Consider the following 24986-nt stretch of genomic DNA (forward strand, 5'->3'; position numbering starts at 1 on the left):
CTCAAGATTGGGCCTTCGCATTGGTGCCAGGGGATCCGGCATTGCTCAGTGTTGATGCATTTTTTCTGGCCCTTGGATTGCTCTATGAGGAACCTAATCTTGAGAACCAGGCTGAAAAAGCGTTGTTGGCCCTCTCTCAGGGGCAAGATGAAGCAGAGGTGTACTGCCAGAAATTTCGGAAATGGTCGGTGCTTACTCAGTGGAATGAGTGTGCCCTGGCTGCAAATTTCAGAAAAGGTCTTTCTGAGGCCATTAAGAATGTCATGGTGGGGTTCCCTACGCCTGCAGGTCTGAATGAGTCAATGACTCTGGCCATTCAGATTGATCGGCGTTTGCGGGAGCGCAAACCTGCGCACTATTTGGCGGTGTCTTCTGAACAGACACCTGAGTCTATGCAATGTGATAGAATTCTGACCAGAAGTGAATGGCAAAATTATAGACGGCAAAATGGGTTGTGCTTTTACTGTGGTGACTCAGCTCATGTTATCTCAGCATGCTCTAAGCGCAAAAAAAAGGTTGATAAATCTGTCACCATTGGCACTTTACAGCCTAAGTTCATTTTGTCTGTTACCTTGATTTGTTCCTTGTCATCTTACTCGGTTATGGCTTTTGTAGATTCAGGTGCTGCCCTGAGTCTGATGGACTTGTCATTTGCCAGGTGCTGTGGTTTTGTTTTGGAGCCTTTAAAATTCCCTATTCCACTAAGGGGAATTGATGCTACGCCATTGGCTACGAATAAACCTCAGTACTGGACACAAGTGACCATGTGCATGACTCCTGTTCATCAGGAGGTGATTCGCTTTCTTGTGCTGCATAATTTGCATGATGTTGTCGTGTTGGGTCTGCCATGGTTGCAGACTCATAATCCAGTCCTGGATTGGAAAGCAATGTCTGTGTCAAGTTGGGGTTGTCAGGGAATTTATGGCGATGCTCCTGTGGTGTCAATTGCTTCATCCACTCCTTCTGAAGTCCCTGCGTTTTTGTCAGACTACCAGGATGTATTTGATGAGCCCTAACTCAGTTCTCTACCTCCTCATAGGGATTGTGATTGTGCTATAAATTTGATTCCTGGTAGTAAGTTTCCTAAGGGACGACTTTTCAATTTGTCAGTGCCAGAGCATGCTGCCATGCGGAGTTATATAAAGGAGTCTTTGGAGAAAGGACTTATTCGCCCCTCCTCCTCCCCTCTTGGTGCGGGGTTCTTTTTTGTGGCTAAGAAGGATGGTTCTCTGAGACCTTGTATTGATTATCGCCTTCTAAATAAAATCACGGTCAAATTTCAGTATCCTTTGCCATTGTTTTCTGATCTGTTTGCTCGCATTAAGGGGTCTAGTTGGTTCACCAAGATAGATCTTCGTGGTGCGTATAACCTTGTGCGTATTAAGCAGGGTGATGAATGGAAAACTGCATTTAATACGCCCGAAGGCCATTTTGAGTACTTGGTGATGCCTTTTGGACTTTCTAACGCTCCTTCTGTCTTTCAGTCTTTTATGCATGACATCTTCCGCGAATATCTGGATAAATTTATGATTGTGTATCTGGATGATATTCTGTTTTTTTCTGAAGATTGGGAGTCCCATGTTAAGCAGGTCAGGATGGTGTTTCAGGTCCTGCGTGCCAATGCTTTATTTGTGAAGGGCTCAAAATGTCTTTTTGGAGTCCAGAAGGTTTCTTTTTTGGGTTTCATTTTTTCTCCTTCTACTATTGAGATGGACCCAGTCAAGGTTCAGGCTATTCATGACTGGACGCAGCCTACATCTGTTAAGAGTCTTCAGAAGTTCTTGGGTTTTGCTAATTTTTACCGTCGCTTCATCGCTAATTTTTCTGGTGTTGTTAAGCCTTTGACGGATTTGACCAAGAAAGGTTCTGATGTTACTAACTGGTCTCCTGCGGCTGTGGAGGCCTTTCGGGAGCTGAAGCGCCGGTTTTCTTCGGCTCCGGTCTTATGTCAGCCAGATGTCTCTCTTCCTTTCCAAGTCGAGGTTGATGCTTCCGAGATTGGAGCGGGGGCTGTTTTGTCGCAGAGAAGCGCCGATGGCTCTGTGATGAAGCCATGTGCTTTCTTTTCAAGAAAGTTTTCGCCTGCCGAGCGGAATTATGATGTCGGTAATCGGGAGTTGTTGGCTATGAAGTGGGCATTTGAGGAGTGGCGTCATTGGCTCGAGGGAGCTAAGCATCGTGTGGTGGTCTTGACTGATCACAAGAATCTGATTTATCTCGAGTCGGCCAAGCGGCTGAATCCTAGACAGGCTCGTTGGTCGTTGTTTTTCTCTCATTTTGATTTCGTGGTCTCGTACCTGCCTGGTTCGAAGAATGTAAAGGCTGATGCTCTTTCTAGGAGTTTTGTGCCTGACTCTCCTGGAGATTCAGAGCCGGCTGGTATTCTCAGAGAAGGGGTGATTTTGTCTGCCATCTCCCCAGATTTGCGACGAGTGCTGCAGGAGTTTCAGGCGGATAGACCTGACCGTTGTCCACCGGAGAGACTGTTTGTCCCGGATAGATGGACCAGCAGAGTTATTTCCGAGGTTCATTCTTCGGTGTTGGCGGGCCATCCTGGAATATTTGGTACCAGAGATTTGGTGGCCAGGTCCTTTTGGTGGCCTTCCTTGTCGCGGGATGTGCATTCCTTTGTGCAGTCTTGTGGAATTTGTGCTCGGGCTAAGCCTTGCTGTTCTCGTGCCAGTGGTTTGCTGTTACCTTTGCCTGTCCCGAAGAGGCCTTGGACGCACATTTCCATGGATTTTATTTCAGATCTCCCTGTCTCTCAGAGAATGTCTGTCATCTGGGTGGTGTGTGATCGTTTTTCTAAGATGGTCCATTTGGTGCCCTTGCCTAAGTTGCCTTCCTCCTCCGAGTTGGTTCTGCTGTTTTTTCAAAATGTGGTTCGTTTGCATGGGATCCCTGAAAATATTGTTTCCGACAGAGGATCCCAGTTTGTGTCTACATTTTGGCGGACCTTTTGCGCTAAGATGGGCATTGATTTGTCTTTTTCGTCGGCCTTCCATCCTCAGACGAATGGCCAAACTGAACGAACTAATCAGACCTTGGAAACCTATTTGAGATGTTTTGTTTCTGCTGATCAGGATGACTGGGTGACTTTTTTGCCGTTGGCCGAGTTTGCCCTTAATAATCGGGCTAGTTCTGCTACTTTGGTTTCTCCTTTTTTTTGTAATTCGGGGTTTCATCCTCGTTTTTCCTCGGGTCAGGTGGAGCCTTCTGACTGTCCTGGAGTGGATGTTGTGGTGGATAGGTTGCATCAGATTTGGAATCATGTTGTGGACAATTTGAAGCTGTCACAAGAGAAGGCTCAGCGCTTTGCCAACCGCCGTCGCTGTGTGGGTCCCCGACTTCGCGTTGGGGACTTGGTGTGGTTGTCTTCTCGCTTTGTTCCTATGAAGGTCTCCTCTCCTAAGTTCAAGCCTCGGTTTATCGGTCCTTATAAGATTTTGGAAGTCCTTAACCCTGTGTCATTTCGTTTGGACCTCCCAGCATCGTTTGCTATTCATAATGTGTTTCATCGGTCATTGTTGCGGAGGTATGTGGTGCCTGTGGGTCCTCCGGTTGAGCCTCCTGCCCCTGTGCTGGTTGAGGGAGAATTGGAATACGTGGTGGAGAAGATCTTGGATTCTCGTATTTCTAGACGGAGGCTTCAGTATTTGGTTAAATGGAAGGGCTATGGTCAGGAGGATAATTCCTGGGTTGTCGCCTCTTATGTTCATGCGGCCGATTTGGTTCGTGCCTTCCATGTGGCTCACCCTGATCGCCCTGGGGGTTTTGATGAGGGTTCGGTGACCCCTTCTCAAGGGGGGGGGTACTGTTGTGAACTCTGTTTTCAGGCTCCCTCTTGTGGTCACAGGTGGTATTGTGTGACTTTTGTTTTGGGCTCCCCCTGGTGGCTTTGTTTGTTATCCTGCGGGTCTGTGGCTGATCAGCTGCCTCGTTATTCACTTGGGAGTTTCCTATTTAGCTCTGTTTCACTTCCACTTGTTGCCGGCTGTCAATGTACTCAGTGCTATTCTGATTACTCCTGATTATCTTCAGTTTCAGTCTCTTCAGGAGAAGCTAAGTTCTGTTTAATTATTTTTTGCTCATCAGTCTGCAATATGATTTCTGTGTATGATGAGTTTAGTCCAGCTTGCTAATATGTGATTTCTTCTGCTGGTTTGCTCTGGGGTACAGAGTTGCTTCGAGCGATCTCTGCGTGGATATTTTGAATAGGGTTTTTAATTGACCGCACAGTTCCCTTTCTATTTTCTGCTTTCTAGTGTTAGCGGGCCTCATTTGCTAAATCTAATTTCATCTCTGCGTTTGTGCTTTCCCCTTAACTCACCGTTAATATTTGTGGGGGGCTATTCTATATCTTTGGGGTCATTTCACTGAGGCAAGTGAGGACTTTCGTTCCCTCTAGGAATAGTCAGTTTCTCAGGCCGTGAAGAGACGTCTAGGATTTTCAGGTAACGTTCCACGGCTGCCTATAGTTGTTTGCGGATAGGATCAGGTTGCGGTCAATTCAGTTACCACTTCCCCAGAGTTTGTAGTCGGTTTAGTTACTTAGCTAGTCCTACTTGCGATTCTTGCCACTAGGATCATAACAGGGAATATGCCTATAAAATGACATCCAACAAGATCATTTTTTCTGTGTTCCAGAGTTTATATATGAAACTGAAAAGAAATGCTGGTTATTTCCAACCAAAAGGTTAGAGAAATAGTTTTTTGATGGTGTAGATAAGATTGATTATATTTCTTTCACAAGTATTCATCAGAGATGTCGTTTGATTGATGGACATTAGGGTAATTTATGAGAGTGCTCATATAGACCAGTGTTCAGATGTAAGATAGAAATCTAAACCATGGTTGATTTTTCAGAATATGAAACACATTTACCAGACAAGATCTGTGTCAGATTAGTGAATAGCAAATATTGCTTGTGTGCTTTACAACCGCAAAACATAAAGTGCAAGGAAAAGGAAAATATACTGTTTCCCAGTAGCTATTTTCATTACATGATTATATTTCCTTACAGTATGTATTTCCTATACTGAAATATACTAGATATTTATGTACTTTATATGGCCCAACATTGTGACAGCAGAATAGAGATTAATACAAAATATACAAAGTATACAATTGGATTTTATTAAAGGGCTTTTGCCAGGAACAAAGTTGATTTTAATCAACAGACCCTTGGAATAATAATAATTTCCACAACTGGATGTGTTAAATTTAATGTTACTGTGCTGAGATAACCTTATAAATGTGCCGCTGCTGTGTACTGTGTAATGGCTGTGTCGGACCTTACAGGAACATGGTCTGATCATACCACAGCTCCTAGGAACATATTTCGCTTCTCCCCTTCCCTGTCTTTCTCTTCTTTCCTCCAAACAACCCCCCTTTCTCCTTTGACCTGACCCTTCTCTGATTTGCTCTCCTCTCTTTTCCCACTTTCCCCTTACACCTTTTCTTCCCTTTCTGTCCTTTCTTCCTCTTTTTCCTGTGTCTCGATTCATGACTTGTTTCTCGTAACTTTATTCATTGTTTCATTTGCTTTGCAGTTCACAACCCCCTCTTACCGACCACTCCGATAGCTTCACAGACTAGCACTTCAATCCACATATGTATGCTGTTGTCCTTTAATTTAATTTTAATTTTTTACTTTTCTCTGTCTTTCTTTTCTATGTTTCTTCAGATTATATAAATTACTGACCTTGTTACACAATGTCTTGTACAGTATTTATTTGATGAAGGTCCATGTGGACCGAAACGCTGTCTCTATGAGCTGTTGATTTACGGACTGATTCACTGTTAATAAATTCACCTTATTTTGCAACATATCCTCTTAAGTGCCGAGTTTTACTACTCTCGCACCAAAAGGAACCCTACTCAGGCACCTCATCCATCTACTGGAGTGCCAGTTTATGATTTTTCTACTTTGTTTCTAACAGGGACTATAAGCTATGTGCAGAGCTATTTCTTTAATTACTTTGGTGACATAACAGCTTTTTTTTCCTTGTAGCATATATTTCCAATGTAACCAAAATTCTCACGATTGCAAGTTGTATTTGCAATGAGTGTTGACATTACTATGTATAGTGCTCATGTGCTGACTAGTGTAGTATCTGGTGTTTTATGGTGGTGATCTAACAGAGTTTCTGTTGCCTGTTTGTATTTTTAACATTGGATTTGTCATTGTGATCATTCAGTATTCAACATTTGTTAAGATGAAGATATATAAGTAACACATTCCCTCTTAGCCACTGATTACTTTTCATCCTTGGCAACCCAGTAGTAATAAATGTTTTGACCCCTTCCTCTCCTTTAATATTCACAATGAGCAAAATATTAAATGATCTACCAGTTAAAGGCTAGTAGGGCTATTCATTCCCTGAACTAAAGCCTTGCCAGTATAGAGTCAAAAGTATAACATGTCAGTATAGGATAAAAAAAAATTGGTTATGGTTCAGTGTTAGATGGCACTTTAGAATCTTTGCTTTAAATGAACTCATATTCTGACTACTAGAGGTTACATTAATAAACCGTTAAGTGTGGCCATTGTTGAACTGAGGTACCTTAGGCCCTCTATGGACAAGTAATTGCATTCATGCCCAAGAAACAAATGAGGATATATTTTGTTGGACCTTTGGGGTCAGAGCATGCATCCATACATATTGTGTTCTGGTGGTCCGATCTGACCATGGCATCATCTGGAAAGTACAGATCAGTACTGTAATGGAAGGAGACATGTTCATGTTCTCAGGAAGCTATAGAGAAATTGGAGGGGGTCATAGGATGGAAGGCCCATGGGGAAAAATTAATAAATGCATCTCAATTATTGTTATTATCTGTTATAAATATATCATTATTAAACATATTTCTTTCAATTATAAACAGAATGGGCTATTCTGAATGGTATTAATGGTGTAGATTCCCATTTCCTCTTATCCGCTGATGAGTCACAGTCCTGAATCTAAACACAGCTTGGACTTTAAATCTATTCATTGGTGGTATGTAAGATTTCTCATAGTGAACTGTATGTTACAATTTATAGTATGTTTTACCTGCACTGTGTGACTTAATTTGTAGTTTCCTCTGACATCCTCAGACATTTCTTTCAACTCCCTCATCTTGCACTTTGCATGAGTCCCAGAAGGGGTATACTCTTTCTCAAAGATAAATTGAGTAATGTATGTAGAGTGATTGCAAGGTCCCTCTGAAACCAAAAAGCTTTCCTACCTGCATAAAAAACTCAATCGTTGAGTCCCAGACTGCCAATAATTTCCAGATGTGACTATGTGTCTACAAATGTGTGTAAGAGTGTATATGTGTGTGCAAACATTGATACATAGCATTTAGAGAGATGAAGAATTAGTGTATTCCTTAAAGCCTAAAATCACATTACTGTTAAGTGTCATAACGGACATTAGTTACTGAAAGGAAATATTTTTACCATTGTAATACAATTGTTTGGAATATTTTTTAAACTAGTTTTGAAAATTAATTGTCCGAAGTTCAAATGGTAGAAAGGCCTAATACTAAGTCTTGAGTTGCTTAATTTTTAACTTCGTAAACATCTTTTTACTGTAGCCATTAAGGAGACTTATTCTCTAGCACCGTGTTTTTAGGTGCTGTAACATTGTAAAGTGCCAAGAAATTTCCCATACCACCCTAGAGTGGGGTGCTCAGCTGAAAAATCTCTAATCCTGGCTGTCTCACTCTTTGATTGGTCAAGATTGACTGTAGCATTATCATGGGTGTTTCCCTCCACCCACCCCATTACTGGTGACATAATCAGGGACTCGGGGACAGAGAAAAGACACCGTTGTTCCTTGTATAATCAGCCTGCATAGGATATGTTCACACTGACCTTTTTCTGACAGATTTTAACATGAAAAACACATATTTGCCATGCCAAAATCTGTGCCCAAACACTTGCAAAACAAGCTTTGATGTCTCCAAATAGAATAGTTTTCTTTCTGGCGTGGTCTTAACAACCATGCGCCAGGAAAAAAAGAAGTGACATGTTACTTCTTTGATCTTTCTTTTTTAAATCCACACCAAATTTTGCAATGAAGTAAAAATAATGAATAAAAACCTAGATAAAGGTTCCAAAAAGGCATTAAAACACGTGTTGAAACAAAGCATGGCTTTCTCTTGTTAACCATATCAGACTTTTTTACCTTAAAAAAAAACTCTGAGCAAATCTACCCTAAAGGCCCCGTCACACACAGCGACGCTGCAGCGATACAGACAACGATGCTGATCGCTGCAGCGTCGCTGTTTCGTCGTTGTGTGGTCGCTGGGGAGCTGTCACACAGACAGCTCTCTCCAGCGACCAACGATCAGGGGAACGACTTCGGCATCGTTGAAACTGTCTTCAACGATGCCGAAGTCCCCCTGCAGCACCCGGGTAACCAGGGTAAACATCGGGTTACTAAGCGCAGGGCCGCGCTTAGTAACCCGATGTTTACCCTGGTTACCAAAAAAAACAAACAGTACATACTCACCATCTGTTGCCCGTCAGGTCCCTTGCCGTCTGCTTCCTGCTCTGACTGAGTGCCGCCGTACAGTGAGAGCAGAGCGCAGCGGTGACGTCACTGCTGTGCTGTGCTCTCACTGTACGGCGGCACTCAGTCAGAGCAGGAAGCAGACGGCAAGGGACCTGACGGACATCAGATGGTGAGTATGTACTGTTTGTTTTTTTTGGTAACCAGGGTAAACATCGGGTTACTAAGCGCGGCCCTGCGCTTAGTAACCCGATGTTTACCCTGGTTACCAGTGAAGACATCGCTGGATCGGTGTCACACACACCGATTCAGCGATGTCAGCGGGACCTCAACGACCAAAAAAAGGTCCAGGCCATTCCGACACGACCAGCGATCTCACAGCAGGGGCCTGGTCGCTGGTACGTGTCACACATAGCGAGATCGCTACTGAGGTCGCTGTTGCGTCACAAAACTTGTGACTCAGCAGCGATCTCGCTATGTGTGATGGGGCCTTAAGTGTTGCCCCAAAAACAACCTGAACCACAGTGAAGCACAATGTAATCAATTGCAATTAATTTAGTATATACTATACACTCTATATAGTATTCATATTCTTGGGCATACATTAAATAAAAAAAATCTACACATACTTGGTATCCATGTTATCATAACAACATGAAGAATCAGTATTTGATATAGTCAAAAGTTGCTTTTTATTTGTGAAACAAAATATTACAAGAAATTACACAAGTAAATTATATGTGACATCAAACAATGAAAACAAAAATTTCAATTTATCCTGCAAAAAAACAAGCTCTTACAAATTCAGGTCAAATAAAGATTAAAAAACAAAAACAAAAAAATATTATGGCTGCTAATATGCAGAGGGAAAAGAAATAGAAAAAAAAAGTCAGTCATTACATCTCCTGTAGTCCTAATCCTAAGGCTCCCTTCAGGGTATGTTCCCATGGTCAGTAAACGCTGTGGGTTGGATGATGCGTATATCCGCAGCGTCCAACCCACAACGTCCAGATGATGCAGCATAGTGGATGGGATTTCAAGAAATCCCATGTCCACTATGCGTGCAGAGACACCAGTGGCTTAGCTGCGGATACGGACATGCGGCATGTCTTTCGAGACTGCAGCATGTCAATTTATCTTGCCCACTGACATGAGCAGTCTATAATTTTAAGGGTAGATTAATTTTAAGATTGAGAGATAGAATACCAAAAATAAAATTCAGAAAATCACATTGTAAAAATTATGTAAATTTATTTGCATTTTGCAGTGAGAAATAAGTATTTGATTCCCTACCAACCATTAAGAGTTCTAGCTCCTACAGACCAGTTAGACACTCCTAATCAACTTGTTACCTGCATTAAAGACAGCTGTCTTACATAGTCATCTTTATAAAAGACTCCTGTCCTCAGACTCAATTAATCAATCAGACTCTAACCTCTACAACATGGGCAAGACCAAAGAGCTTTATAAGGATGTCAGGGACAAGATCATAGACCTGCACAAAGCTGGAATGGGTTACTAAACCATATGTAAGATGCTGGGTGAGAAGCAGACAACTGTTGCAATAGTAAGAAAATGGAAGAAATACAAAATGACTGTCAATTGACAGCCACCAAGAAAACCATTGCTAACGCATTATGCCGTAAAGGTTTAAAACCCTGCAGTGCCTGCAAGGTCCCCCTGCTCAAGAAGGCACATGTGCAGGCCCATCTGAAGTTTGCCAATGAACACCTGGATGAGTTGAGCTCATAGGCATTAACTCAACTCGCCATGTTTATAGATAGAGAAATGCTGCCTATGACTCAAAGATCACCGTCCCCACTGTCGAGCATGGAGGTGGAAACATTATGTTTTTGGGGTGTTTCTCTGCTAAGGACACAGGACTACTTACCGCATCAATGGGAGAATGGATGGAGTCATGTACCGTAAAATCCTGAATGACAACCTCCTTCCCTCCGCCAGGACATTAAAAATGGGTTGTGGCTGGATCTTCCAGCAAAACAATGACCCAAAACATACAGCCAAGGCAACAAGGAGTGGCGAAAAAGAAGCACATTAAGGTAATGGAGTGGCCTAGCCAATCTCCAGACCTAAATGCCATAGAAAACTTATGGAGGGAGTTGAAGCCCGGGTTGCAAAGCGACAGCCTTAAACTCTTAATGATTTAGAGATGATCTGCAAAGAGGATGAGGTTAGTAATTATAGGGGGACCCTAAGTCAGTTTTTTGGGGGTCCCCATTTTAATAGTCAGTAAACGCTAATTATACAGCTGTGAGCTGATATTAATATCCTGGGAAGCTCCCTTGGTATTTCCCCCTTTCCAGGCTAAAAATATCTGTCCCCTGCTGTCGGCTTTTCCTCTGCTGTTAACGAAAATTGTGCAGGAGCCCACGCAATTTTTTTCAGAAAAATCTTTTATTAATTAAATACATGTACAGTAAGCTGCACACGCGCTGTACTAATTGTATTTGTCACTGACATCTATATATCTACCTATTCTATATGTACTTCCTGTATGTAATCCATCTCGGTGAGTCTCTGCCCCTGCACAGAAGCAAGATGAAGGCACTGCCCATAGAAGGGCGGATAAGGCATCCATAACCACATGAGTGCACAGGGCATGCGTGGGATTACGGTGCCGCAACTGTATGGCACAAGTCAGTGTGATGTGCATGGGAGAGGGTGCTATTGTAATGAAGAGAGAAGGCAGTGATTTCTTCCAGGCGCAGCACGTCCCAGAGCTTGGAAGAAATCATTAACATAAAACATTCAAAGTGCATTTCTCAACATCTACCCCGCAGCTATGAGGCATACAGGTTAGAATAGTTTAACCATTCCTTTACTTGTATGTCCATAGTAATAGCTTAAAAGTGTTCAGAGGGTGACAGATTCCCTGTAAATGGAGCATATATTACATGTCATCTTGTGTCAAAATCCTTAGCATGTCGGCATTTGATAATATTGAAATCATGTACAAAAAAATTACAATCAAATAAGTAGCAAAATGATAATAAATATACGCATAAATTATCAATGGAAGTCTCATAATGTTCATTTTATATTAAGACGTATATAATCCAACTAATAGTTTAGGCAAGTTAAATACCTATATATCACATCATTTTATCCATATATGTTTGACCATAGCACACGAGGATAGACAAGTTAGTATATAATGACATTTATTTATTAATAATAATCTTTATTTTTATATAGCGCTAACATATTCCGCTGCGCTTTACAGTTTTGCACACGTTTATTTACACTAAGAAAACAATTTCCAATCATATACCACATCAAGTGGTCCCGATCATGAACTTAATGAAAAATGCTAAATGGAAAAAGCTTTGGAGACAATCACTATATGAGAATCCCTCGTTCAAACCATCTGGATTCAGGGTACCCAATTTATATATCCATGTAGCCTCTTCTATCAATTGAAGTTGGTCCAGGTTACCTTTTCTTTGTTTGCGGGTACATTTTCTATCTACCCCCAAAACTGTATGACCAGAGGGTCCGTACAGTGATGGAATCTCATATGGCGTGATACAGGAGTGTCGTAATTGTCCCAAATAGAGCAAATGTGAACATTTAGCTATATAAATCACACCAGATGTGGTGCAATTTATTAAATCTCTAATAAAGCTTTTAGAGTTTTTTAAATTTTGAAATTGTTTGGTAGTCAAGATAAAATTACACGCCTTAAAATAACCAGATCTATATAATCCAACAATTTGATTTTGTAACCAGGTCATATTTGATTTCTTATCTTGTGATAAATGGCTTGGAACTAGCATATTTTTCAAATTAGGGCCTCTTCCGTATGTAATATTGGCAGATTGCGAAATTCTACCTTCCAAGTCATTGTCCTCTTGGAAAAGGTGCCAATGTTTTGACAATATCTTCTTAACTACAGACACTCCTTGATCGAAGGTACCAATGCATCTAACCATAGATACAGTACATCTTCGTTTTTTCGAAAAACATTTTTTCTTTTGTAAGAGTTGATCTCTTTTCGTATGTAATACACGATAATAGGCCCTTGTTAGACATTTACAAGGATATTTCCTTTCCCTAAATCGTCTATAAAGAGTATTCGGCTGTAGCAACACGACTTTGGTTGCAAAATTTGTCATGTGACCAAAGTTCGTTAGGTGTCCCTGCTATATCGCAGTGCAAGACAAGTTAATGGGCGTGAGGGAACTGAGACCACAACAAGCAAGCCATAAGAAGGCAAACCTCATCTGAATTTTTGCCACTTTCCTTTTGCAGTTGCACTTTTTGTGCTGCGATGTAGCAGTGACAGCTAGCAAAATTTGGTAGCGTAACAGGTGTCACAGCCAATGTCACCACGTCAAGTCAACTATGCTTAAACTGGCATAATATTGGTTGATATTAAATGGATATATTGTTAGGGTTTGCAGATTGCACTAAATAAATTTGATAGAGAGAAGCAATCGCAACCCGGGGTCCACCGTGCAGAGATGAAAAACTGCAGCTATTGTGTACAATGACGGAATACACAGCGAGCTATTGCTAGCAAGAACTGAGTTAAACGTCACTCAGTGATCAGCATGAAGCTGTGTCACTCACACACAAAAACAGAATAAATGCACTGCAAAAGAGCTGTGTCACTCAAACACAGTAACGGAATAGATGCTCTGCAATTTTCACACAGTAACGGACTAGTTGCTCTGCTATAGAGCTGTGTCACTCGCACACAATAACGGTATAGATTGCTCTAGGTATGATCCCTGTTAACCTCACAGGGGAACGAGGCCTACTCTTGGGATAAGTAACAACCAGTGGTCACACAGTCAGCAAATCACTCAACCAACTCATCTCCGGAGGTGCCGGAATTCTAATGGCTAGACGCCAGCCCTGAATTCACTCAGGCAAACTCCTCTCCGGAGAACAGGAATTCTAACGGCTTACCGCCGACCCTCAGCACATGCTGATAAAGACCACGCTGTTGCAATGTCTCATATACACATGAAAAATTATTGATACTAGCGTGCCCATGAGCGCCTCTGAGACCTTTTTACATCTTCAGTTCATGTCCAGTCAGACAGGACCTTGCACGTAGTGTTATGACCCCAATGGCAGAGGGTCTCAAAAGTACATACCAAGTCTGCAAACACAAAAAACCAGCTCATAGGGCAGTGGTAACTGGGCTGACCATATATCTAATCCTAGCACCACAAATAGCAGCAGCCGGGGAACGTGCCTACGTTGGTTCTAGACGTCTCGCGCCAGCCGGAGAGCTAACTAACCCTAGAAGGGAAAAGATAGACCTTTCTTGCCTCCAGAGAAAAGACCCCAAAAGTTGGATACAAGCCCCCAACAAATAATAACGGTGAGGTAAGGAGAAAAGACAAACGTAAGAATGAACTAGATATTTAGCAAAGAGAGGCCCACTGACTAATAGCAGAATATAGAAAGATGACTTATATGGTCAGCAAAAACCCTATCAAAATTTCCACGCTGGATATTCAAGAACCCCCGAACCGTCTAACGGCCCGGGGGGAGAACACCAGCCCCCTAGAGCTTCCAGCAAAATCAGGAATCACATTTAGTACAAGCTGGACAAAAAATAAGAGCAAGCAAATAACCAAAAAACAAGGAAGCAGGACTTAGCTTAATTTTGCAAGATCCAAGACCAGCAGACAGGAGCAAACAGAAAGGAACTGATTACAACGATGCCAGACACTGGACTGAGAAACCAGGAAGTTTATATAGCAACACCCCTGGACTAACGACCCAGGTGGGTGCCAAACTGAGGAATGACAATCCCAGAGTCATATCACTAGTGACCACAAGAGGGAGCCAAAAAAGTCTAATTCACAACAGTACCCCCACTTTAGGGAGGGGTCACGGAACCCTCACCAAGACCACCAGGGCGATCAGGATGAGCAGCGTGAAAGGCACGAACTAAATCGGCCGCATGCACATCAGAGGCAACCACCCAGGAATTATCCTCCTGACCATAGCCCTTCCACTTGACCAGATACTGAAGCCTCCGCCTGGAGAGACGAGAATCCAAGATCTTCTCCACCACGTACTCTAACTCGCCCTCAACCAACACCGGAGCAGGAGGCTCAACAGAAGGAACCACAGGTACAACGTACCACCGCAACAAAGACCTATGGAACACGTTGTGAATGGCAAACGACACCGGAAGATCCAAGCGAAAGGACACAGGATTAAGGATTTCCAATATCTTGTAAGGACCGATGAAGCGAGGCTTAAATTTAGGAGAGGAGACCTTCATAGGAACAAATCGAGAAGACAGCCATACCAAATCCCCAACACGAAGTCGGGGACCCACACCGCGGCGGCGGTTGGCAAAACGCTGAGCCTTCTCCTGTGACAACTTCAAGTTGTCCACCACATGATTCCAGATCCGCTGCAACCTATCCACGACGGAATCTACCCCAGGACAGTCAGAAGGCTCCACATGTCCCGAGGAAAAACGAGGATGGAAACCAGAGTTGCAAAAAAATGGCGAAACCAAAGTAGCGGAACTAGCCCGATTATTAAGGGCAAACTCAGCCAACGGCAAGAAGGTCACCCAATCATCCTGATCTGCAGAAACAAAACACCTCAAATAAGCTTCCAGAGTCTGATTAGTTCGCTCCGTTTGTCCATTAGTCTGAGGATGAAAGGCAGACGAAAACGACAAATCAATGCCCATCTTAGCACAAAAGGATCGCCAGAACCTGGAAACAAACTGGGATCCTCTGTCAGACACAATATTCTCAGGAATGCCGTGTAAACGAACCACATTCTGAAAGAACAAAGGAACCAGATCGGAAGAGGAAGGCAGCTTAGGCAAAGATACCAAATGGACCATCTTGGAAAAGCGATCACATACCACCCAGATGACAGACATGCCCTGAGACACCGGAAGATCTGAAATGAAATCCATGGAAATGTGTGTCCAAGGCCTCTTCGGGACAGGCAAGGGCAAGAGCAACCCGCTGGCACGAGAACAGCAAGGCTTAGCTCGAGCACAAGTCCCACAGGACTGCACAAATGACCGCACATCCCGTGACAAGGAAGGCCACCAAAAGGACCTAGCCACCAGATCTCTGGTGCCAAAAATTCCCGGATGCCCTGCCAACACCGAGGAATGAACCTCGGAAATGACTCTGCTGGTCCACTTATCAGGAACAAACAGTCTGTCAGGTGGACAAGAGTCAGGTCTCTGCAACACACGTCGCAAATCCGGAGAAATGGCTGACAGGATAACTCCCTCTTTGAGAATACCAACTGGTTCTGCGACTCCAGGAGAGTCAGGCACAAAGCTCCTTGAAAGAGCATCAGCCTTCACATTCTTTGAACCTAGTAAATATGAGACCACAAAGTCAAAACGGGAGAAAAACAATGACCAGCGGGCCTGTCTAGGATTCAGGCGTTTAGCAGACTCGAGATACATCAGATTTTTGTGATCAGTCAAGACCACCACACGATGCTTAGCACCCTCGAGCCAATGACGCCACTCCTCAAATGCCCACTTCATGGCTAACAACTCCCGATTGCCAACATCATAATTCCGCTCAGCAGGCGAAAACTTCCTAGAGAAAAAAGCACATGGTCTCATTACAGAGCAACCAGGGCCTCTCTGCGACAAAACGGCCCCTGCCCCAATCTCAGAAGCATCCACTTCAACCTGAAAGGGAAGTGAGACATCAGGCTGGCACAAAACAGGCGCCGAAGTAAACCGGCGCTTCAACTCTTGAAAGGCTTCCACGGCTGCAGGAGCCCAGTTAGCAACATCAGAACCTTTCTTGGTCATATCCGTCAAAGGTTTAACAACGCTAGAAAAATTAGCGATAAAACGACGGTAGAAGTTAGCAAAACCCAAGAACTTCTGAAGACTCTTATCTGACGTGGGTTGAGTCCAATCATGAATAGCTCGGACCTTGACTGGGTCCATCTCCACCGCAGAAGGGGAAAAAATAAAACCCAAAAAGGGAACCTTCTGTACTCCAAAGAGACACTTTGAGCCCTTAACAAACAAAGCATTCTCACGCAAAACCTGAAACACCATCCTGACCTGCTCTACATGCGAGTCCCAATCATCAGAAAAAACCAGAATATCATCCAGATAAACAATCATAAATTTATCCAGATACTTCCGGAAAATATCATGCATAAAGGACTGAAACACTGAAGGAGCATTAGAGAGCCCGAAAGGCATCACCAAGTACTCAAAATGACCTTCGGGCGTATTAAATGCAGTTTTCCATTCATCTCCTTGCTTAATGCGCACAAGGTTGTACGCACCACGAAGATCTATCTTGGTGAACCACTTGGCACCTTTAATCCGGGCAAACAAGTCCGACAACAGAGGCAAAGGATACTGAAATTTAACAGTGATTTTATTCAGAAGCCGATAGTCAATACAAGGTCTCAAAGATCCGTCCTTCTTGGCCACAAAAAAGAATCCCGCACCAAGAGGGGAAGAGGATGGACGGATATGCCCCTTCTCCAGAGATTCCTTGATATACGAACGCATTGCGGTATGCTCAGGTACAGACAGATTAAATAATCTTCCCTTAGGAAATTTACTACCTGGAATCAAATCTATAGCGCAGTCAAAGTCCCTATGAGGAGGAAGAGCACTGGACCTGAACTCGCTGAATACATCCTGGTAATCAGACAAATACTCAGGAACTTCCGAAGGAGTAGAGGAAGCAATAGACACCGGCGGGGAATCACCATGAATTCCCTGACAGCCCCAACTTGACACAGACATTGCCTTCCAATCCAAGACTGGATTATGGGTCTGTAACCATGGCAGACCCAAAACGACCAAATCATGCATTTTATGCAGAACAAGAAAACGAATCACCTCCCGATGTTCAGGAGTCATGCACATGGTTACCTGTGTCCAAAACTGCGGTTTATTTTCCGCCAATGGCATAGCATCAATACCTCTAAGAGGGATAGGATTTACCAACGGATCAAGAACAAAACCACAGCGCTTGGCAAACGACAGATCCATAAGACTCAGGGCAGCACCTGAATCCACAAACGCCATAACAGGGTAGGAGGACAATGAGCAAATTAAAGTCACAGACAAAATAAATTTAGGTTGCAAATTACCAATGGCGACAGGAGCAAACAGAAAGGAACTGATTACAACGATGCCAGGCACTGGACTGAGAAACCAGGAAGTTTATATAGCAACACCCCTGGACTAACGACCCAGGTGGGTGCTAAACTGAGGAAAGACAATCCCAGAGTCATATCACTAGTGACCACAAGAGGGAGCCAAAAAAGTCTAATTCACAACAACATAGGCCAATCCGGAGCTGCCACATCACCAGAGGAGCTGATGACTGACCATCAATGAGAGGTCGCCACATCACGAGCATGCTCAGCTCAGTAAAGTGATTTCTGAACTTAGTCTCCAGAGTGTTCGCTAGTCACTGCCTACTGCTGGTTACCATAGGCTTGCCTGATGAGCCAGCAGTAACCAGACGAACAGTACGAGCCTGAGCAAGATACTGAGGCCGATGTCTATGCTCAGCAGCACCCGCAGCAGCCAAAGATTAATGGGTGACCGCTGATGCAGGCAAGGCTTGGAATCTACCCTGTGCAGCGGGAGAATCCTGGCGCGTACCATTTACATTGTCAGCTTACATCCATATTTATCGCAAAAGATAATTCTTAGCTAAATAATAAATGTTATTAAAAAAAATAAAAGATATATTATAAAAAATTTACTAACCTGGCACTGATATCTTCCCTGCTATCGTGTGATCCATTTCAAGAATAAGGCCATTGTGGGCAACCTGAAAGTCACAGATGTTGTTATTAGTGTTAGTATTTATTCATGACAGTGAATGTAAAGCCAGAAAATAACATTGTTTAAGCACTTTGAAAATTTTATAATGCACTGTTACATACAAATTCTGAAAATTAAGAGACCACTGCACAGCTGTATAAAAATCAGCTACATGTCTGACAGCCATTCCATTCTAGTGTCAGTTGAATTCCATCCAGAATACACCTCATTCTACTTAATGTGCTTCTGATTAGGTGATCACCTGAACCAAATCTTATTTAACGAAGGAAAATATAAAAAAACACTGTTGTGGTGTTCACAATCCTCTTGCAATAGGACAAGCTGGATGGCAAAACAAGTGCTAGTAATATCCCAAAAGTAATAGGAATGAAAAAATGACTTTTAGGCATGCCAAAGGAGTTGAAAAGAAAAGTCTTGAGTGAGGAAAAGAAGGGCTCAATTCTGGCTTCACTAGCAGAGGGACACAGTGAGCATCATGTTGCCTCCATCCTTAAAATTTCTAAGATGGCAGTCCATCACAACAAGGTCAAGCAGCAGACATTTGGGACAACAAGGCTACAGACTGGCAGAGGGTGAACACAACTCTCCACTAACCGGAATGGCCATCATCTTATTCAAATGTCACTCAGCAACCGCAGGATGACATCAAGTAACCTACCAAAGGAAAGGCAAATGGCAGGTGGGGTGGAGTGCATGGCAAGAACAGTTCATAACAGGCTCCTAGAGGCTGGACTCAGGTCATCTAAAGCTAGAAAAAAGCCTTTCATCAATGAGGAGCAAAGGAGAGCCAGGCTGAAGTTTGCCAAAAACCATAAGGATTGGACTATAGAGGACTGGAGTAAGGTAATCTTCTCTGATGAGTCTAATTTTCAGCTTTGCCCAACACCTGGTTGTCTAATGGTTAGACGGAGACCTGGAGAGGCGCACAAGCCACAATGTCTTGCACCCACTGTGAAATTTGGTGGAGGATCGGTGATGATCTGGAGATGCTTCAGCAAGGCTGGAATTGGGCAGGTTAATCTTTGCAAAGGACGTATGAATCAAGCCGCATACAAGGTTATCAGTTGATTCCTTCTACTCAGGCAATGTTCCCCAACTCTCAGGACTGTTTTTTCCAGTAGGACAATGCGCCATGCCACACAGCTAGGTCAATCAATGTGTGGATGAAGGACCACCACATCAAATCCCTCTCATGGCCAGCCCAATCTCCAGACCTGAAGCCCATTGAAAACCTCTGGAATGTAGTCAAGAGGAAGATGGATAGTCACAAGCCATCAAACAAAGAACTGCTTAAGTTTTTGTACCAGGAGTGGCATAAGATCACCCAAAAGCAGTGTGAAAGACAGGTGGAAAGCATGCCAAGACGCATGAAAGCTGTGATCAAAAATCATGGTTATTCCACAAAATATTGATTTCTGAACTCTTCCCGAGTTAAAACATTAGTATTGTTGTTTCTAAATTATTATGAACTTGTTTATTTTTTTGCATTATTTGAGGTCTGCAAACAAAGCTTTTTTTTGTTATTTTGACCATTTCTCATTTTCAGAAAATAAATACAAAATGTATTGCTTGGAACTTCGGATACATGTTGTTAGTAGTTTATAGAACAAAATAACAATTTACATTTTGCTCAAAAATATACCTATACCTAAAAAATCAGAGAAACTGAAAATTTTGCAATGGTCTCTTAATTTTTGCCAGAGCTGTATTTATACAGTAATCACAGCCTCATTTTTCCTGATACAGAGCTCCAAATCCTGTAAAGCCATAGAGTTTATGAACAAATATGGCTGACATGAGCTATCACCATAAATGGATAAGGAACTCACCTGTTACTGATTATCTTATATGTTGAACTCAAAAATAAGGCTGTAAAAATCATGAAATCAAACTTGGTGCAAACATTAAACCAGCATCGAATGCTGGAATATTTCCGTCCCAAAATCTGCAGAATTGTGACTGCTTTTTAGGGCTCGTTCACACTGCCGGATGAAACTCACCCATTCAAGTCTATAGGTGCGTGTGAAACATCGGACTGCACTTAAATGTCATCCGAGTGCAGTCAGATTACTGCGGATGCTGGCAATGGAAGAGATGGAGAAATTTCTTTCTCCATCTCCTCCGCACCTATGCTCTAATTCTCTCATGAGAGAGGATCAGAACACCTAGCACTCGGCTCGCGCTCACAGCAGAGTTTCAGCTGTCATTTGCATAATGGTCTAGATTCTTTTGAATAGAGAATTAGCAACCCTGCGAGCGAGCCCTTAGACTAAGATGGTGGCTGAATCTTGAGATCAGTAAATAAAGAGCAATGTATTTACAAAGTTGCTCAACTCTTTATTAAAATGAATTCTATATTTGAGCTTTAATATTCTGCGTGGAGGTGAACATATGCTTTAGTTGCTTACACTTTTAGTGAGTGAGGGAATATAAGTTCTGCAACTGTAACGTCTATGAGTCATCTGTCTGGCAGGGTGTGCTGGGACTTCTAGCTCCACACTCCACAGCAACTGGAAGGCTACAAGTTATTTTAAGCTAAAGTAGAAAACCTAACGCCTTCAATCTTCCGAGACTGTAGGAAGTAAAGTATACAAGTGGGAAGTATTGAGAGGTCAAGGAAAGTTTTGTTCTGTACCTTCGTGAAATTAACACATTTTTATTTATCTGATCACCGGATAGAGACATGAATATACTCATACAGATATTTTTACACAGAACTAAGCTGCGGCGTTCACCTAATTAGTATTAATATTCATCATGGTGCACAAAAAACAAACAGCTACAGTAAGTGACAAATTCAGCTCTGCTACACTTGTTTTCTTATATCAACTACAGTGCAAGAAGTTTTAATATTAAAAAAGCTATCCTGAGAAGTTCTGATCAGACACAAACTAAAGGGGGCCTTAGCCTTCCGGATTGTAGAAGGCATTACATGGCAGCAGTACACACTAGAATCCTGGACTTCTTCCATTATTTGAGGGGAAATTATGGGTCTAAATAGCCTAATCCATTTGTCCTACAGCTCTTATCACTCTCCCATGGTGCGCCCATTTAACTGTTCCCTCTCCTGGCCTCATGTCATATAGTACCTACACCACTGTTCTGGCTTTGAGATCCCATAAAAAAGCTTATCCTTAATCGACCCCCAGGGTTCTTTGCTCCCGATTTCAGATAATCCGGATTTCCCACCAGGCCTATCTGCAAATAGATTTCTTGGTTCAAACAAATCGCATCTGATATTCTTTTCTCATGTCATCTCCAATACTTTGCTGCTCCCCCTCAATGACTTGCTGCAGGGAAGAGCTTCTTCCCCGAAGGTTAATTTTGAATATAGTCATTTAGAACACTTCTATTCAGCTATGAAGAAGCACGCACATCTTCATAGAAATATCACAAAGTTTGAAAAACTATGTCTATCATTGTCACTCCCTACACAATCCATCTCTCTGCATTATAACCTCTTCATTGCCCAGGTGACTGACAATAGACCGACATTTTGTGATGCATGGGAAAGGGAACTGGGGAAATCCTTCTCTGACTCACAATGGGATAAGTGTTTCTTCCTAATACATAAAACCTCAACAGGGTCCAAACCTCAGGAATTCTCCTTCAAAATTATGGTACTGGGTACCGGCCTTCATAGATGGTACCCAGTGGCCTCAGGCAGATGTTGGAGGTGTCTGGGGACCGGGAAGGGACAATGTCACACATATGGTGGGGGGTGCCATAAAATAAATACATTTTGTTCAAAGGTTGTTCCCTTGATTGAGAAAATAACTGGTTGACTACCCCCAATATGCCAGAAATCCTCCTCTTATCAATGTCACCATTAAGTAAACACTTGTATAAAAGGTCATCAATAGGCTACCTAATACAGGCGGATAAGAATATCATTCCGCGGCATTGGAAAAGCACTACTCCACCCACTGAGGAGGAATAGTTTGCGGAGATTTCTCTCCTTAATGGGATGAAGCATCTGATTGCCCTCTCACCTGCTGTTGTTGATAGATACTGTGTACTTTGGAGGGTTTGGATGGATTTAAAAAATTCTGAAGCCTATCGTCTAGCCCCCAACTAAAATTATCTGGGATGTCATCATAACAATGTTCATAATCACTCTCTATTGATTGGTGGTCTGCGGTGGTCCGCTCCCTCTCTATCTTTATCTTTCATATGGAAAAATACATGCTTGATTGAGATATTGATGGAAATCCCTCCCTATACCCCCAATGTCCTGTAGTTATGTGTAGATTTATAGTTATATTTTACACCCTGTATTATTTGTATTGTATTTTCTTGTACTTTCTAAACACAAAAATAAAAAACTTGAATTTGACAAAAAAGGTATCCTGGTTTCATTCTTTCACTCTTTCAACACGCTTATTACATTGCGTTAATAAAAAGTAAAATCAGAGATACTTACCCTCCGCAGGTCCAGCGATACCGCTTCACTGCTGCCTAAGGCCTTGTTGACTCCCTGTAGCGGAGATGTCACAACTAAAGCACAAGTGACCACTGCATCCAATTATTTGGCCAAGTGGTGATGCCACTGTACCACGAGGCAAGATGCTGAGCCTATTGACTGGAAGTGTTTAGTTGTGACATCACAGGTGCAGCCCAGGGGCTAATCAAGGTTTTTCTGCACCCAAGGCAAAAATCCAGTTTATTGTCTTCTCCTATACACAGTTTAAGAAGCTTGAGTAGTCATCATGTGACTGCTGATATGTGATTTGCAGACTTACAGACACATTCCAACTAGCTATTCTTCCTAATTGTTTCAATATTCAGTGCTTCGAGACATGACTGCTATTAAGAAAGTGGCATATCATTGGTCATTTGATGACCATTGCAACTGCCAAGCAGAACCGAATCCTGACAGTGAGTATACACTGTGTTCCAAATTATTATGCAAATTGGATTTAAGTGTCATAAAGATTTAATTGTTTTGATTTTTAAATAAAATCGTGGATGGTATTGTGTCTCAGGGCTCAATGGATCACTGAAATCAATCTTAAACACATGTGATAATTGGTTTTCCAGGTGATTCTAATAAAAGGAAAACTACTTAAAAATTATGTTCCACATTATTAAGCAGGTCACAGTTTTCAAGTAACATGGGAAAGAAAAAGTATCTCTCTGCTGCTGAAAAGCATCAAATAGTGCAATGCTTTGGTGTAGGGATGAAAACATTAGAAATTTCCTGAAAACTTAAGCGTGATCATCGTACTGTTAGGAGATTTGTGGCTGTATCTGACCACAGATGTGTTTGTGCTGATAACAGCATAATGAGGAAGATTTCTGCCAGGCAAGTTCATCGGATTAAGAGAGTAGCTGCTAAAAAGCCATTACAAATCAGCAAACAGATATTTGAAGCTGCTGGTGCCTCTGGAGTCCCTCGAACCTCAAGGTGTAGGCTCCTTCAAAGGCTTGCTGTGGTGCATAAACCTACTATTTGGCCACCCTTAAACAGTGTTCACAAGCAGAAATGGTTGCATTGGGCCCAGACATACATGAAGACTAATTTCCAGTCTTGTTTACTGATAAGTGTTGAGCAACCCTGGATGGTCCAAATGGATGGAGTAGTGGATGGTTGGTGGATAGCCACCATGTCCCAACCAGGCTGCAACGTCAGCGAGGAGGTGGAGGAGTTTTGGGCCGGAATCATGGAGAAACAGCTGGTAGGGCCCTTTAAGGTTCCTGAAGTGTGAAAATGACCTCTGCAAAGTATATAGAGTTTCCGACTGACAACTTTCCTCCTTGGTATAAAAAGCAGAAATGTGCCTTCAGGAGCAAGATCATCTTCATGCATGACAATGCACCATCTCATGCTGCAAAGAATACCTCTGAATCATTTGCTGCTATGGGCATAAAAGGAGATAAACTCATGGTGTGGCCACCATCTTCTCCTGACCACAACCCTATAGAGAACCTTTGGAGTATCATCAAGCAAAAGATCTATGAGGGTGGGAGGCAGTTCACATCAAAACAGCAGCTCTGGGAGGCAATTCTGACTTCATGCAAAAAAATACAAGCAGAAACTCTTCAAAAACTTCCAAGTTCAATTGATTCAAGAATTGTGAAGGTGATATCAAAGAAGGGTTCCTATGTTAACATGTAACTTGGCCTGTTAGGATGTTTTGGAGTTAAATAGCTTTTTTGCTCAGTGAATGTGACCTCCTAATCCTGCAAATTGCACAAATGAGCATTTTCAGTTCTTTAAAACATATCAAATGTTTAAAAATTCTACTGTGCCTAATAATTTGGAAGTGTATTTTAAGTTTTTATTTATTTTGGAGATTATACTGTTATCATTGGGAGGTTTCTTCAATAAAATTCGATGTATACTCTAATGGGTGATGACTTTTATTAGACTGACTGTCATTTGCAGCAACCATTTAGGAAAATCCGATAAAAATGTCATTTGCATAATAATTTGGAACATAGTGTATTATATGCTGTTAAGTTTTGGCATGCTACAGTGTTGAATTTTATAATTAATGCTCCTAACATAAATACAGATAAAATAACTGTTAAATAGTGTTGAGCATTCCGATACCGCAAGTATCGGGTATCGGCCGATATTTGCGGTATCGGAATTCCGATACCGAGTTCTGATATTTTTGCGATATCGGGAATTGGGATCGGAATGCATATTCACATGTAAAATA

At 42.3% G+C, this 24986-nt stretch overlaps 1 protein-coding gene across 2 annotated transcripts in view; it reads right to left on the reverse strand.

The window, feature by feature from the left end:
- SUGCT (succinyl-CoA:glutarate-CoA transferase) overlaps positions 1-24986 on the reverse strand; it is a 1711098-nt gene that overhangs the window by 243858 nt on the left and 1442254 nt on the right. For both annotated transcript variants that reach the window (XM_077269202.1, XM_077269201.1), the window contains exon 13: positions 18241-18304. In XM_077269202.1, coding sequence (XP_077125317.1) covers positions 18241-18304 — 64 coding nt within the window. The remainder of the gene's footprint in view (positions 1-18240; positions 18305-24986) is intronic.

The sequence above is a fragment of the Ranitomeya variabilis genome, chromosome 6, assembly GCF_051348905.1.
Source record: "Ranitomeya variabilis isolate aRanVar5 chromosome 6, aRanVar5.hap1, whole genome shotgun sequence".
Lineage (NCBI taxonomy): Eukaryota > Metazoa > Chordata > Amphibia > Anura > Dendrobatidae > Ranitomeya > Ranitomeya variabilis.